The sequence below is a fragment of the Capsicum annuum genome, chromosome 2, assembly GCF_002878395.1.
Source record: "Capsicum annuum cultivar UCD-10X-F1 chromosome 2, UCD10Xv1.1, whole genome shotgun sequence".
NCBI classification, from domain to species: Eukaryota; Viridiplantae; Streptophyta; class Magnoliopsida; order Solanales; family Solanaceae; genus Capsicum; species Capsicum annuum.
The window spans coordinates 126,214,568-126,232,490 of NC_061112.1; the positions used below are offsets into that span (position 1 = coordinate 126,214,568).

The 17,923-nt window shown below is 30.9% G+C and overlaps 2 protein-coding genes across 2 annotated transcripts; both read right to left on the minus strand.

The window, feature by feature from the left end:
• Positions 1–4,731: 4,731 nt before the first annotated feature.
• Positions 4,732–5,479, minus strand: LOC107861188. The gene has a single exon (XM_016706553.2). The coding sequence runs from the start codon at positions 5,391–5,393 to the stop codon at positions 4,911–4,913; it is 483 nt and encodes a 160-aa protein (XP_016562039.1). The 5' UTR covers positions 5,394–5,479; the 3' UTR covers positions 4,732–4,910.
• Positions 5,480–13,581: 8,102 nt separating this feature from the next.
• LOC107859300 (ervatamin-C) lies at positions 13,582–15,930 on the minus strand. The gene is made up of 2 exons (XM_016704265.2): positions 15,428–15,930; positions 13,582–14,546 (listed from the first exon to the last, which is right to left on the minus strand). Exons 1-2 carry the CDS (start codon positions 15,861–15,863, stop codon positions 13,960–13,962), a joined length of 1,023 nt encoding a protein of 340 aa, XP_016559751.1. The 5' UTR covers positions 15,864–15,930; the 3' UTR covers positions 13,582–13,959.
• Positions 15,931–17,923: the final 1,993 nt, after the last annotated feature.

The window sequence follows — 17,923 nt, forward strand, 5'->3', positions numbered from 1 at the left end:
ACATGGCATATTGTTTGTATATTATATAACACAAAGTAAACATTTTATGTATGTTATAAAACAATGTATAAATAATAGTTAAATAATACGTAAAACAATTCTAATTCAGAATATGTATAAATGCACAAAATTGAAGCAAAAAGAAATAGAAAATCATGAATTGTATAACTTAAATCATTTTTGGTGTACCTTTTCATTTTTTTGAGTGTTGTGTTTCAACATTTGGATGAGTTCGACATGTTGTTTATCCATTTTTTTATTTGAGTCTTGATGTTGTTTGACTATTAGATCATGAAGAAAGTTGATTTTTGTGTCAACCTGCATGTCAAAATGAACTTACATAAGACTGCATGTTGATGAAAGTTGAATTTTATGTATACGAGCATGTCAAAAGCTGAAGAAAGTTGACTATTAGATATGAATGAACTTACATAAGATTGCAAAAATAACTTTATATCATCTCACTTTTCATCAGAATTGTCCTGACAAACTGACTCGAGTGACGATGATGGAGTTGTCTATTCGGCATGAACACGCTTTGAACCTAAGAAGTTGTTTTTTGGGTTTGCACAGTTCTTGTTGAAACAAAAGATGATGTTTTCTGAAAAACTTGCTCCTCGACAGTTGTGGAATCAAAACGGACTGTTTTTTGCTTCTTAGTCGGATGAGATATTGAAGCATCAATAATCAAACCTGCCTTCTTGAAAATTTCTGTAGGAGAGACCATACTAAATTTCTCAAAACTTTGTATATTGAGGTCCACTTATGACTGTACGTTGACAGCAGGAACAATTTGCAGCAGTTTCTGAAGGAAATCCACTTTCAGCGTCTTTTAAATGAAATTCCTCAATCATTTGCAAATCAAGACTTTGTACTTCTTCATGAGTTGGTCGTATATTGTTGTATACAAACTATTAAATAATAAAAAATAGCAACATTAACAGTCTATTAAAGTAAGCACATTGAAAATTAAAATTAAGATCAAAATAATATACATCATACTTACCTTGCTGAACATACTAGCCATAAACGTCTCGTACTTAACTTTGATTCCAACCACCTGCCAGTTGAAAATTTGGGAAATTACATTTTTCACCCGCTCGATTATCGTACTGTCTACCTCAAAAAAACATTCATACATCCAAACATTCAGCATGTGAGGCATTTCCCCCATCGAGTATAACTGTTTCGCAACAAAAAATCCTGTCTCCACAATGCAATAAGCTTTTCAAATAAATTTTTTCCCCATGAAAATTGTTCGTAACTACCATTCTCAACCATCACAAAATTTGATTTTCTAATTGTAGAATCACGTACTTGTGAATACATAAAGGTGTGAATGAAGTAAATTATTGACATATTCAAAGCGTCAGAATTATTTTCAAAGTTGCCCAACTTGAATCGCTCTATAAAGAGACTCATTTTGACAGAACTCTTAGATCCTAGAAAACACTTCGTGTTTAATGTGGACTTTGATGTATTAGAAAAGAGGTGCTCCTCGATGTTTCCTAAATATTTAAGACAGGATATAATGGCATACTCAATAATAGTAAACTTAATTATGGTTCCCTGCACGTAAACGTGTATTTTCTCCGGATTGTCTTGTTCTATCTCAAGCATGAGTAAGCATTTGGATAATTGTCCCTGATAATTACAATTCGACATGTCTAGGAATGAACCAAAAATTATTTGTCGAAACAGATTTACAACTACTTCACCAAGATAATTTTTTATTTCTTCTCTAAATTTTCAGTTGCAATAACTACTGAAATGCAATAGATGCGCAAGGACCTTTCTTATCCTGTATTTCATACCCTATTGAGAATGAAACAACACATGATATGTGAGCATGTGTTGTTAAATAAAAATAACACTAAACTTATGTATATTACTAACATATACATAAAATTGACTTATGAGAATTATTGGTTCAAAAACACAGAAAACAATATATCATCAGTGATGTATATGTCAACATATACATAGCTAATATCCATTACCTCAACTAACTTTTTATATAATATAAACATATACCCAGAAAACATTATGTATATGCAGTTCATATCACAGTAGTAGTCTACCAACATATTGAAGTTTATGTATATATTATTCATAAACACATGGCATGTTCAGTGCATCAAACTAAAATAACAAAACATAAACTATATAAAACACTGTAGGTCAAATAAAAACCTCACGACAAATTTACATACCTAACATATATATATCAATATGAGCATGCGTTGTCAAATTAAATACTAAACTTATGTATATTACTATCATATACATAAAATTGAATTGAGAGAATTATTGGTTCAAAAACAGAACAAACAAAGTATCAGAAGTGATGTATATGTCAACATATACATACCTAATATCCGTTACCTCAACTACCTCTTCAAAAAATATATACATATACAGAGAAAATATGATGTATATGAAGTACACAACACAGTATTAGTTTAACAACATATTGAAGTTTATGTATATGTTATTCATATACACATTGCATGTTCAGTGCATCAAACTAACATAACATAACGTAATGGAAAAACTAACTTATGTATATGTGCTGAGTAATGTATGTGTAACACATACATAAGAATTTACATAAACCCATTATTCATTTATGTATATTAAATTATATAGATCACTGTATTTCAAACAAAATGCTCACCACAAAATTATATACCCAACATATACAAAAACAAAAAAATTATATATACCTTAGGAAGACGTGGACGTCCAGAATCATCTTTTTTGGATAATCTTGATGATTTTTCAACTGTTTTTTTTTTTTTACTTTTCGGCAGCAACTTTTCTAATCTCTTTCATCTTGTCGGGTCGTTACGAAATTTAGATCTGTTTTCAACAAAGTTAGGTTCCTTGTAATCAAAAATTTCGGGAACGAACCCAACTACCAGATTTGTATCTAATTGAGTTAATCCTAAGCTAAAAGAAGGAGAATCCTCTATTAACAAAGTACAAATATGTTTATTTCTAATTCAAATGGACGCTTTTGAAATAAAACAGGGACAACAATGATATAACAACCAAATTTTGTTATATTAAAACCCCCAAAAAATTACTTAATAAGAACATGCAACAATTTGTTCTTTCGAAAAACCCCAAAATTGAATTAAGGAGAATGCTCCATAAACCAAGTACTAAGTTGTTAATAACGTACTTAAAATGGACAATTTTGAAAATTTTGTTGAAGAAGAAACCCCAAAAAAATAATTAATAAGAACATGCAACAATTTCTTCATTCAAAAATCCCCAAAAATCGGTTCAGTAAATGATGAAAAAAAAGACTAACCTCAACACTTATAAATCAGAATGATTAATAGAGATTAAGATAAAATTTAATGTTGTAAGTTGGAGCCAAGTACAATTGTATTCAAAATGGTAACCGATGCTTGATTTTAGCAAAGTTTTAAGGGTGAAAAACGGTGAAAGAAATCATCTTACTTATGTATATTTGCTTTTAGAGAGAGAAACACCTAAAATGAGATTTTTGTAATAAGTTTGAGGAGTTGGGATTTTTTGTAATTAATGAAAGATAAGCTGTGTTATTTTGTAATTTTTAGTTATTTTTAACCATTTATCTGATTAACCCAAAGTTATGTAAATTCATAATTGGAATAATAAATCTAAACCTTTGTAAACGTGTGATTTCATTTTGAACATAGAGAATACTGGAGTAATCCAATTAACTTAAATCTTAATTGTGGATGTGTAGAAAATTCTTAAATGGAAACGTCAAGCTTCAGTCGAAATTTTTTACTTTTTAAGTACTGGAGCTTAATTTTCCTCCAAACCAAACATACACTCTAGGAGTAAATAAATATTCGTTCACATACTCTCTGGTAAACGGCAAACTTATGAAATGGTAAGTTTGAAACAAATCACTCGAGGGAAATTACATATCAAATGGCTTGAGTATATAGTTTACAATTTATAGGCTGAGGCATGCATTTGATACATATTTATATACATATTATACACTTGGGTCATATATTAATATTTGATAAACTAGCTAGATGACCTTTACATTTACGTAAGTTTCCATCATTCATGCATGCCTAAGATGATTGTATATATGATCTCCTTCGTCATGCTTTACTAGGTTCACGACCCGTATAGACTGGCCCATAAGTATTTATAACCCAAAACAACTCCGAATTTCCTGGTTTTTTGACGAAAGGGGTCGCTCGGATAGTAACCACCCTTTATTTCCAATCTTGAGGTTGTGAGTTACTGTTCGAGTAGAGCAAAAAAAATTAAAGGTCGGAGCTCTTAGGGATGGGTTAAGGAAAACAAACGAATTTCCTCCTTTTATCCTTTTCCTTCTCTGTCAAAATTAATTTTATTCATTGAGGCAGTGTGAAATCTCAGCTTAATTAATTTGAATGATTTCAACAGACCTCTTTCTTTATAAGATAGTAAATTAATTACCAACTTATATACGAGATTTTTTTGTGGTTTACTTTTAAAATTTAATTGAACCATATTGTAAATAATTTTCATAGAAACTATTGATAAAAAAGCGTTGGGACATTATTTTTTCCCCAATAATTTTATATATATACACTAACAATATAAAAACAACAGACAAAAGTGTCTAGCCGTACTTAGTTGGAGCCAAAAAGATATTGCAATACTTGATAACTTTATTTTTTTCAATAATATTTAAGTTATGTGCACCGACAATATTAAAACTTAAAACTATTATATACAATCACAACTTGATTAATGTGTAAATATAGTTACACTCACAATACTTGTATTAATCTTTTCAATAATGCTTGTATAAGATTCAATACTTAGAAACAAAACGGTAGTGTGATAAACAAAATAAGTAAACATCTTCTGGCCGGCATTTCTTTTTTCTTTCTTTAGAGTTCACATTATGTGGTAGAAATCAGTCTGTTTTTATCAAGCTTCATATTCTTCAAAATCGAATAAATCTCATCCAATTTCTCTCCTTCTTCTTTGAGTACCAAAAGTATCTTTTTCCTGTCTCTACATATTTGCATTAAGCCATGCACCTCAAAAAACTTCAACGTAGATTTTTCAAGATCAGCCAATTTCTTCGAATAGTACCACCTTTTACACACATTGTAACGTTTAATTTTCGCGCTTTTACGTACAAATTTCTCACCTTCCTCTAACCTCTTCTTGAATATTTCAATCTCTGATTCTCTTCCTTCCAATGCTTTGTTCAGTCTCTCTATGTCCTCAAGCACTGGCTTAATAGAAAGCAACGTTGAATTCAATCGTCGAAAATTCGACTCGAAGTAGATGGAAGTTTTGCCAACATGTGAGACTGATTCAGATAACATTCTGAATGCTTGTCCAAGTGCTGCACCTCCAATAACATTCCCTGCCATTACGTTGGTGTTATTTATAGGGTTTGAAATTTGGCTCCAACTAATTGAAGACGTTAGGTTTGTTTGACACGATATAGATGAAAACGAGTATGGTCTTCAAAGTGATGATGTTTGAATGGTGAAGTTGTTTCTTGGGTTGTTCGGAAATTTGTTTTGTTTAAAATCACTTGAGTTTCTGTGAAACCCAAGGGAAATTAGTTGGAAAGTTCTTGTTTGCTGGATGGTTGACCTTTTTATGCTAAATTTACGTGTTTGCCCATTTATTAGGAGGACTTCAATAAACTTATTCTACTTTTAGACATGGCAATCTTTTTTAAAATATTTTATTTATTGTTTCGTGGTATGATGCAGAAAGGCTGGAAGAATTATGTGAGGTGCGTTTGGTTTGACTATAAAAATAATTAATTCGGACATGAAATTTCCTATAAGACCCTCCGTTCACTTGTAATAGTCTTTTTAGAGTCAATTTAATCAACATATTAACATGTATTATTTTCTGATATTGACATGAAAAAAATTATAAAATAAAATATTTTTTATCTAATTTTTTAATTTTTAAAATACTTCATTAATTTAATCTAATTTAACTTTAAAAATTAATTAAATTCACTCTCGAAAAGTGCAACATGAAAACTCAAAAAGCAACGGAGGGGAGTACTGGCACCCCGTACCCGTGCAATACACAATTATTATAGCTTAGACACCCCTTAAAAAAACTACTCAATAAATATTTAAAAAATACAGTTTATTTTAATAATTCTTATTATGTAAATTTTATTTTTTTTAAAATAAGGATAAAATTAGAAGACGAACATTAATGTCTTCTTAGTTACATGAAGCACAATTATTATGAAATAAAATAAAAAAATAAAGCTCCACTTATCTTAAAATAGAGGGAATAATATTCTGTTGAGGTATACATATAAGTTACTTTCCCGTCTCAAATTACTAGGCATTTTATTTTTTGTATAATTCTTAAGAAGAAATTAATAGGAGATGCAAATTAACTAATATGACTTTATTTAATTTCGATTAAATGAATCTTTTTCAATTAATATGGGTATAATCGGAAAAAAGTGATTAATTATCTCTTGAATTCTTAAACATGTCAACTATTTTGAGATAAGTTTTTTTTAAACACATATCAAATAATTTGAGATGAAAAAATAATAATTTAAACATAAAATTTCGCATAAGATAATACCTGCATTAAGTTATGATAGTTAATCTATGAATTGCTTATGCCAGATAGAATTCGAAAGCAGTGAAGGTACTACTAGTCTGTGGTTACAAAAATATCAGAAATGCAAATGTTGTAACGTCAGTCACAGTTAGCGATTGTCATGTCTGCTTTCAACTATCTGCTTTTGATTGAGGCATTTTTATAATTTTATATTTACTCCATTGTAATTTAATTATTTTATTTTTCTTTTTAATCAGCTATATATTTAAAAATTACGTAAAATATATTATAAATTACAATAAATAACAATTTAAATTATTTCAAGATATATAAAAAATTTTGATTGACTCAAATTCTATCCGTGCAACATAAATTGAGATAAATAAAGTTATATATTATTTTAAAATATCGTGAAATGTAATATAAATCACAATAATTAACAGATTATAATATTTGAAGAATGTATTGATTTGACTTTCCAAATTCTATCAATATTATTTAAATTAAAAATTTACATAAAAAGTTGTATAAATCATAATAATTAACAACCTATAATATCTAAACAACTATATATATAACAAATTTGTTTGAATTTCCTCAAATATTCATCAGCTCCACATAAATTGAGACAGAAATAATAACATATAGTATCTGAAAATTATGTAAGAATATTATAAATCAATAATTAACATCTTAAAATACTTAAAAATTATAGAAGAAATTGATCGACTTTTTAAATTTCATATGACCACATAAATTGAGATTAAAATAGCATAAATTGAGCGATATCTAGTTTGTAAATAAGGGCGCCATTTGCAAAATATATACTTTATATTTAAGATTTTATATATATATATATATATATATATATATATATTTATTTATTTATTTATTTATTTGGCAAGGTTATGGCCTATGGGACATGTACCCCTACTTTAGGGGTTGGTCCGTCACTTAGAACAGAAATAAGTGGGTACAGAATTGTAGGAATTAAATTATTTAAAGATAAAAGTAACCTTCCAGAGTAATTAGTTCTTGTCTGGAGTTTTTCTATATATTAATCACCACATGACAATGTATTCAGTATTAACTATCAATAACAATTATTTTATTATTAATTACCATATAAATAAACCTTATATATTAGTTTCTGCATTACTTCTACACCAAATGATCCTGGGTGGTATTGACCGTTTTATTGTTAAGTAGAAATGTTATGATGACTTATTGTACTCCAAGTTATGCGCAATTTTCACAGACTCTACCTAGTCTAAGATAAAATTATTTTTATCATATTAAAAAAAAAAAAATTATCTGTATGTGATTTCTTAGGAAATTTATAAATCGAAAGATCAAATTTCTGACGCATATTTATGATACATCATTCGGTATACATCAGCACTTTGCTTGCCTTTTAAATTCAACATTAGAACTAGAATTTTCTTTTTTATCAATATATTAAACAAAAAGAAGAGGAAATTAGTGAGATTCTACCGTGGATGCCTTTTATTTTCTGTTGAGAAAAGCAGCACAAACATGGTAAATAATTCATTATAATCCAGTGCTGAAGTTACTCGATTTGATTTTTTAGATGATTATTCAACTAGGAATAGTTATTATCTTGGTAGAGTTATTTTCTTTGTGAAAGAAAATTGAACTAAAGAAGAAATGTAATTTTTCGAAATCACAACTATTGGTTGAGTGAGCATATGAGAAATCAACCCAAAATTTCAATCTTCAAACTATGGGTGTCAAACGGGCCGGGTTGGGCCGGATCAAACAGTAAAAAAGTTAAAACCCACCCTAACCCAGCCCGCTTAACCTAACCATGTCAAACCCACCAAAACTCGGTCAAAAATATATAAAAAAAACTTTCTTTCAATATACAATACATATACCTACCTACATACATTATAAATACGTTAAATAATATATATATATATATATATATATATAGTATATACTACATTAGAATTTAAAAAATATATACACATACACACAATTAGTCAATTAATCATATATACGCACCATTCAATGTATATATACTACTACTTATAAAATATACTATATTATATATACTTACAATATATGTAGATATACTTATATACCAATTTATAAAACATATACACATGTATACGTTAAATATACACTTCTATAGAAGATATATGCACAAATATACAAAACATATGCTACTTAATATAATAAATTAATAATATTTGGTAGTAAATTAATAAAATATTGAAGTAAGTTTTTCATTTAAAGTAGAAAACAAGAAATTCAATTTAAAATTTTAAATCGTTAAATGAAAAAATATAAAAAGCAAGGACTAAGGAGTGAATGAATTTGGGGAAGTTTATTGATTATAAAATGATCCAAAATTTATAATTTACACGAATAAAAAATCTACAAATTATGCATCATTTTTTCTAACTCATTCATGTTAATATTAACGGGAACTTGCATAGGATAGTTGAAGTCAACGGGGGCAAAACAATGCATTGGACTTGATTCAGCTGAGTTCTCCTGTGAAGTCATAATTTCTTCAAGTTTCAGCTCGTCGCTCGGCTCCGATTCCATTCCTTGGTTTCTTCTTTTCGCTCTAATCCAATCTCTAAGGCAAACTAGAACATTCATTGCATTGCTTCCCAATGAGTGTCGATTGTCTCCAAGCTGTTGTCGTCCCTGACTAAAGGCGCTCTTTGATGCAACGGTTGACATTGGAACATTCAAGATATCTCTAGCTAATCTTGAAAGCACAGGATATTGTGTTTCATTACTCCTCCACCAATCCAATGTGTTGATCCATTGTCTGCGATCCTCTGGTGCCGTCCAAAGATAATATTTCAGCTCTTCCCGATAAGTTGATATGTAAGTTCTCTCATCAACACTGTTCCAACAATTTAAATCATAAAATGAATCAGAAAAACCACTATGTGCCAGCTTTTTAGAAGATGGTGGCTTCTTGGGAGGATGAGGAGCACAGTTGGAGTGATATTTGTAGATACGGCTAAATCAAATAAATCAGCATAGTGATTATATAATTTTTCTATGTAATCCTTTGCATCAGCCGTAGCCGTCCACAAATCAGGTTGTACTTGTTCAGAATTATGGTAAGTATTTATTTCTAAGTTAGTATAAATAAGAGTACTAAAGTGGCACATATTATTATATTTCATGCACGGATTTAGCATAGCACCAACCAAGTAAATAGGGAGAATCGGGAAAAAATATTTTTTAAATTTCGTAAACATGGCGCCAACAACTTCTTTATAACCTTCTTTATTTTTATATTCTTTGAGCAAACCAGAAATATCGGCTATATATGCCAAAATATTACAAACAGTAGGATAATAAGCACCAGAAAATTCAACCGTAGCTACATAAATTTTTTTAAAAAACTTAACAAGATCATTAATTACAATCCAATCAGAATTATGTAGCATCCAATCAGCAGAATCAACAAATGAACCGCAATATTGGTTAAAAGCTAGTGTAATAAGAATTTTATAGTTATAACAAGTTTTTAAAAATTCATACGTAGAATTCCATCTAATATCAATTTCCTCAGGCATCAAAATCGGTGTAAGTCCATTTTCTTGACATTTAATTTTAAATTCTCTAATTCTCGATCTACGATTATTTCCTTGAATAAAACCAACAGCAAGACGAATTTTTTCAATATAAAGCTCAAAAAACTCAAGACCATCTTTTGCAATTAAATTATATATATGACATGCACACTTAATATGAAAAATTTCAGGTAAGGGCGGAGATAGCGTAGATTTTATTTTTTTTATAACAGTCTTGTTGTTAGAAGCATTATCAAAAGCAATACATAAAATTTTATTTTCGATACCATAATATCTGGCAATTTTAACAATAGAATCAACAATAAATTGTCCAGTATGTTTACGATCTTCATCATATAAAAAAGTAAGAATACGTTTTTGCATCACGAAATTACTATCCATCCAATGACAAGTAACGGTTAAATAATCATTTTTATTTACAGTACGACCAAGATCAGAAGTTAGGGACAATCTACATTGAATATTTTTTAACAATGTTGATAAATAAAAACAATATTGTGAATGGAGTTTAAAAATATCAGACCGACAAGTAGTTCTAGGAATACCGTTAAACATAGGATTATAAATTGCTTGTATATAACGAATAAAGGCATCAGAAGAAGGAAAACTAAAAGGCAAACAACCCACAGCTACCATTTTAGCTATTTCTTCCCGGTCCCTCAATTTATTATACTTCTTCGCTACGTGACCGGTTGCTGGGTCCATTCTAGTTTACGTTGGCCCACCAACGTCCCAACCACCTTGTGCAATATCCCCACCAACTTGTGCAATATTTAACTCTCTTTTGTGATCTTCAGCTATATGTCTCATTAACGTACCCGTATCCCCTTGCTTGCCTCCACTTCTATCCTTATATATTTGTTGACAAATATTGCATTGCACCTCAATATCTGATATACGTTTAAAAAATTGCCATGCAACACTAGTTCTTTTACGAGGTCTCGGGGCACTGGGAGGATGGGGAGGGAGATTAACCGATTCAGATCTAACGTTAGCATCTCCTACTGCGGGTGTCTCAGCAATATTTTCATTATCTTTGTCTAAATTAACCGCATCTACTTCATTTTCTTCTTCTATATCATAATTTTTCTGAGCTTCTACATAATCCATATCGTGAGCACCTACACCTATTTCTTCCTCAAAAGGTGTACCAAGCGGTACCGGAGGCGAAGGCACACGGGTATATCTACTACTTGAACTACCTCTACCGCTAGTAATTCACTTTTTACTACCACTACCGCTTCCGGGACAAATTTTTTTAACACCTTTAGTAGCGAGGTTTCTTAATCTATCCATAATATAAATTAAATTAAACTAAAAATATTCAAAATACACAAATATAATAAAATTAAATATTAAACAATTAATACAATAAATAAAAATTAAATGTGAGAGATGGAACAACAATACCAAATTTTGAAAGTATCCGAAGGTTGCGACTTTAGAAACTTCTGCTCGTACTTTGTAAACGAAAAATTAAAAAATTAAAGTGAACACTTTTAGAAATTAAATATATTGAATATTTGAGAATTGAGAATTGAGATTTGAGAGAGAATGAGATTTGAAAGAGTGAAAAATTGTGTGAAAAATGATTTGAAGTTGTAGGGTATTTATAGAATTTTTTTGGGGATTAAAAAATATTTTTTAAAGTTATTTTTTTTTCTTTTAATAAATGGGCCCAAACTAGCCGTTTGGACCCAAAAACGGCTATATAGCCGTTGGGCCAACGGCTAGTTTGGCCCAAAATCCCAATTTTTTTTAAAAAAAGGTATTCGGGCCGATTAACCGGCTGGCCTGGACCGGGCTTGGTCCGGACCGGATTAGCCAGACCCATTTTAAAAAAATAACCGGTCCGGTACCGGGAACCCTAAGCCCTAGGGCTTATCGGGCCGGGTTAGTTACAAGGGTCGGATCGGCCGGACCAGCCCACTTGACACCCTTACTTCAAACCATTTATTTTTTATTTTCTGCACAATTTTGAGCTATAATTCAAAAGATTTAGTAGGTGTTTGGCCATGAAAAATAAAAAATTTTGGAGTTGGAGTTGAAGTTTGAAGTTGTATTTGGCCTGAATATAAATTGGAGTTGTTTTTAACTTTAATGAAATTGAAAATAAGTTCCAAATACAACAATTTGGAATGTGTTATACTACTATAATTCAAATATTTTATATTTCATGGAACTGTATTTGAAATTCTTATGGCCAAACACTACAATTTTCACTAAAGTGAAATAGTTTTTTCGAAAAAAATATAAAATTCTCATGTCTAAAACAGGCAGACGCTAAAACTAATGCTGATTTACTTTCACATTTTTAGCCGATGAAAGAGATATATAATGGAATGAAGTGTGTTACCTCCAATTTAGATTAAACTTGTTTTATGAAATCTCCAGCTTCTAGTTTTACTTCATTCCTATTTCCTTAACCGAACGAGAACAATAATTTTCTCATATATTACATACTATTTATAGTATATCAAATGAAATATTCAGCAAAAAATAATTTTGTATCATAATTGGTGCATTATTAATTCATGCGTATAATTCTGTCTAATTAAACCAAACAACGTGGCCGTACCCTGATGTCGCGCAGTGATATCTTTACTAAAATAAAGAATTTCTACCATATTAATCGTGTATTTCCCCTACGAAGTTGCAAACTAGATTGGTTTGACTGGAAAATAATCGCAAGGATAAAGTTTTCATCTTTGATATGAGGCATTAATTAATTAGAAATTATTTTATCCGATTATTTCTATTAAAATGACAGAACTATTATTCTATATGGAGATTGGTACAAAATAATCCTATTAGATATCCCGGCCGGTGCACCAAACTAAAAGAAATGTCCCAAGCTCGACTTTCAACCCAATTTTCTAATGTAAAAATCCAGTTGCTTTAAATGACTTTCCTGGATAGGTTAAAGAAGATACCAAAATTATTATTCCGAGGCTTACGTTACAATTGGGCGGACTTGGCTTAAAAGTTATATATGAACTCACATGAATCGAATGACCTTATCCCAAATTCAACATATATTTTAAGAAATTTACTAAATATTGATTGTGAAATCAATTATTTAAAGTCTATTTAGACACTCAAAAACTTGTGCATCACAAAAAACTGAAAACTCTTTAAATGAAATAAGAATACAAGGTTGATTGAGAACATGTTTGTTGTGATCCAGTGGATTGGATTTTTCAAACAGCAACAAGGACAAGTATTTGCTAAGGATCTCTCCATGAGCACACAACACTATCCATTCTTTATAATTTAACACCAACACTTCAGGCAAATTACAATTAAAAACTCAAAAACTTTTTTAATAATTAGGGTGATTACTTAAATAACACAAGTATCGAAAACCTTAATCACCTCTCGATCCATAATTAGGACTACACATAACACAAGCACGTAATTAACACACTTGATGATCACAACATATATAAAACATAGTTTTTTTGGGGAAAAATTACAGAAACTAGCATCCTTAAGACTATAATTACAATAAATAACAACATTTTTTCAAAATTACAACCTATAGCAAAAGTAGCAATATTTTACCCACTTCATAGTAATAGAAGAATATGTATTTTTCAGTTGTGCATATGTATTTATGAGTAATATATATATATTTGTATATGTATTTATATAGCAACATTTTACTTAAATACAAATACAATTTGCTATTTTTCGTAATTATGAAACTGTTGCTATAAAAGTTATAATTAAGGCTATAGTGTTGCTATTTCTGAAATTCCCCCTTTTTGTTTTTTCCCTCAAATCCTTTGCTTTAAGCAGTAGGAAAAGAAGCACGATTAGCAAGACCACAAATTCCACCATCCACAAGATTTCTAGCCATTCTCATATATCCTCCTTCACCCCATTTCTCTCCCCATGAATTCTTCACCAACCAATAATCACCACCCTCATTCTCACTTGTTCCATACCCTACTACTGTCACTGCATGATGTGAAGTCTCTCCACATTCCCCATTGAATATTCCACCTTTGTAAAACCGGAATTCGTCACTCCCAATAGTTATACCTGCAGAGACTGGCTGACTTGCTACTGCTTGCAATAGTGCTGATTCACTTGCTTCCACTGTTTGGTAGCTGGAAATTGTCACGACCGTTGATTCCGCCTTTTGGCTATCGCAAGTGGACTGAATTCCAGTGTAAGGGTAATTTGATTCTGTTGTTAGGCCTCCGTTTTCGGCTATGTATTCAAATGCTTCTGTCCTGATGCCACCTCCACAACCGTTGTTATTTGGGCTCTCGCAATCTAGGAGTTGTTGTTCTGATAGTGAAACCAAGTTGCCAGTTTTTAGTTGGTTCAGTCCTTCTACTGCTGCTACTGCTGAAAATGCCCAGCATGATCCTGCCATGTTTTGTTCTCAAGTCAAAAGAATAGTACAAGGGGTTGCAAAATTTTCTGGAAACTTTTAATAGTTCAGTTGGTTGATTACGTAGGAGTTCGATTCTCCATATGCACTATGTTTGTGCAGATAATGTAGGATCTAGTTTGTCAAGAAAGTATAGGCTAGTACTAGGCATCTACTTCATTCTCCAAACCTGAATCTTCATCGGTTCGCAGTGATCATGTATTTTGTTATGATGCGTCATTATTTACAATATTTTAATCTTTTAACCATGTTTTTAATCATTTTGAACTTGTAAGGAAAAGGGAATTTGATATGTGCCATATAGACATACTCCCTCCGTTTAAAAAAGAATGACCTATTTTCACTTAGCACGGAGTTTAAGAAAATAAAAAAGACTTTTGAATCTTGTGGTCTCAAATTAAAGTTGTGTCAAATGTATCAAAACGTCCTTTAATCTAGTGGTCCTAAACATGTCATGTGAAAGTTAGAATTAAAGCATTGCCAAAAAAGGTAAGGATCATTTTTTTAAAAACGGATTAAAAAGGAAAGTAGGTCATTCTTTTTTAACTTGGAGTGAGTAGTTGATATCTTTGGCTATTATTGTCGTGTTCTGTCTCTTCATCCATTTTACTTTTTATGATATTATTTTCGTACTATCCGTAGTAAAATCAACACAAATCTACTATTAAGAAGAAAACTCAAAAACACCTTACAAGACAAAGGACATATTTTCATATAGTATGTTGTTAGTACTCTACTGTATATTTCACAGCACGCGTCCAAAATATATCCTTATTGTTTTTCTTAATATCTTAATCTAATCAAATACCATCATATATAAATTGACTCAGACGATGTACTTTGATTTGGGACTTACCACATTTACCCTGGTCCTTGACATCAGTTACAGCACCCTTCTCTCTCCAGTTCCAACTTTCAGGACTAGAAATTTCACTTTCGTAACTAAATGGTTGAGAATTTGATGTCTTCGGAAGGGAAGACAGATTATATCTACCAACCATTGATTGGAACTCTTCGTTTGTTATATCTGCAAATCTATTGAGTCCAAGCTGGTAAGAATGAGCAGCATCATTGTTGAAAGACTCGATAAAATCGACATTTTCTTTAAATATCTTGAATCTCTCTGCCTTTTCAACATCATCTTTGTATACGCGCCCATGGTGACTCATCCATTTCTCATGCCTTTCGAGCATGGAATACACCTGCAAGTCACGGGCAGTGGCTCGGAAAAGAAAAATTCTGACCACTAGCAAAAGTGCAATGAGGCTTAACCTGCAAAATATCAATGCCATTGTTAAAATCTGAAACTTTATATGTTACACAAAAATAAAAGATGAGGTATATCAGAGCTCATGAAACTAATACCTTATGGAAAAGGAATTTATAGGAGTAGAGATGAATTATTTTCTACAGAATTTTCCACCATATGTGATACGCGTTCCCATTATGATGTTGATCTAAAACATTGATGGGGCAAGTTCTTGTGTCAGTTCATTTCTATAAGGGTCCACCTTCCTGTGTCTTCAGCTTTATTTTTATCTGAGCTATGTATGCATGGATATACTAGTAAGAAAAAAGAGGTGTTCACACAATTAGCAATGTTCATATAATTAGTAGCTAGTACTAGTAAACTTTCAAGTTTGTAAAATTTTAATCTAGCCTGAGATGAGTTGTGATTTGTTGCACTAAGAATTTTATTAATTACGTAGTCTTTTTGAGATCTCAAAGTCAGTAGGAGCAACCATTCCTTATGTTAAGAACTGTTTATGTTGTACTCCAAGAATGTCCCTTCCACATTCTTATGTACGAGTCAGTGGCGGAGCCACGATATTCACTTAGTGGGTTCATAAGTGAACAAACGAATTAACCAAAGGGGGTTCAACATCTAATATATATACATAAAATATAATTTTAACTATGTATATATAGCATAATTTTTCGCCGAAGAGGGTTCGAATGAACCCCTCGGCAAAGGGTGGATCCGCCACTGGTACGAGTGGCAAACTAGCGGGTCGAGTCTAATATCTATTTTGGTTTATTGAAAAAAATATCGGGCTAGACTCTAATAGCTGTTTCCAGACTCCAACATCAAATGTCTCTATTAACTGACCCAGACAACAATGACAATAATTTTCCCTTGGAATAGTCTTAACGTGTGTTATGTACTAATTGTAGAGTAGCGACGTGATAGTTGTTGTATGTGCAAGTTAGTTAGAAGATAGGTTGTTAATACTCATTTTGTTTCGAATTAGTTGATCCTATATGGACTAGGCAAACCCATTAAAAAAGTAATAAATAGACATGCATTTTACATATTTATCCTTGTATGCCTTTTAAAGTCCAACAATCAATACAATAATTAAACATTAAAATTTGATAAATATTACTCCATCCCATGCATTACGTCTAGAATATTGAGTATTTATAATTGAAACTAGTAATAATTATTTAATTTTGATTTTGAGAATTGAGATTATTTATGCACCTTGAAATAATTTTGAAAACTGTTGATGTATTTAGTATTCCTATCAAGCGTAAAATGAGAAATACATGTATAAAATACTCTTGATTTTAGGATTTGGACAACCAAATTGAAATAAGTATTTTTTAGAAAGAAGGTCAACTAATACAAAATGGAGGGATTACTTAATAATACAGATTGTGCTTAGTTTCCTTAAGCACGGTGTAACATGAGAATAATAGGCAAAGAAGAATTTTTGTAAAACTATTTTGCCAAATACCCACTTAATTTCTTTTTTATTTATTTTTTAGGTTTAGGGTGTAAAAAGTGGGGCCCACACGTGGGCCAAGGGATCAATTCATCATTTATACAACTTTACAAATTTAATATAATACACCTAACCCCCTCCACTTATTCCAATATCCAAAAAAAAAATCCCTCTCTCTCTCCTCTTCAATTTCCAACTCCCGCTTTCAAACAACTTCTCCCAAAAACGTCATTTTCGTACGTTCTTCATCTGCAGCTGCTAAGGGGGCGTTGTTGCTTCGCAAGGTTAGTTAAAATCGAGTTTCGATCATTTCTAGATCCATTTAAATGGTTTTTCTTTTTGCTAATAGATTGATAGTGATGTAGGATTTTTTTTTTTGAATTTGGTGTTTTGATTTAATCGTATTTTTTTTTAGCAACGAAGTGTTGGATGGTGGTATAATTGTTGTTTGAAGAATTATTTTGGCATTTTGATTTGAACAACGTCCTGTTTCTGTCCGTAGACCCGCGGTCTATTCGTAGACCCGTGGTCTATGAAATGAGAATGCCCTAGATATATTTCAATTTTCAGACGTATGAAATTCTTTTAAAACATGATTGCTGAAATAGTGAAAATTGAAATAT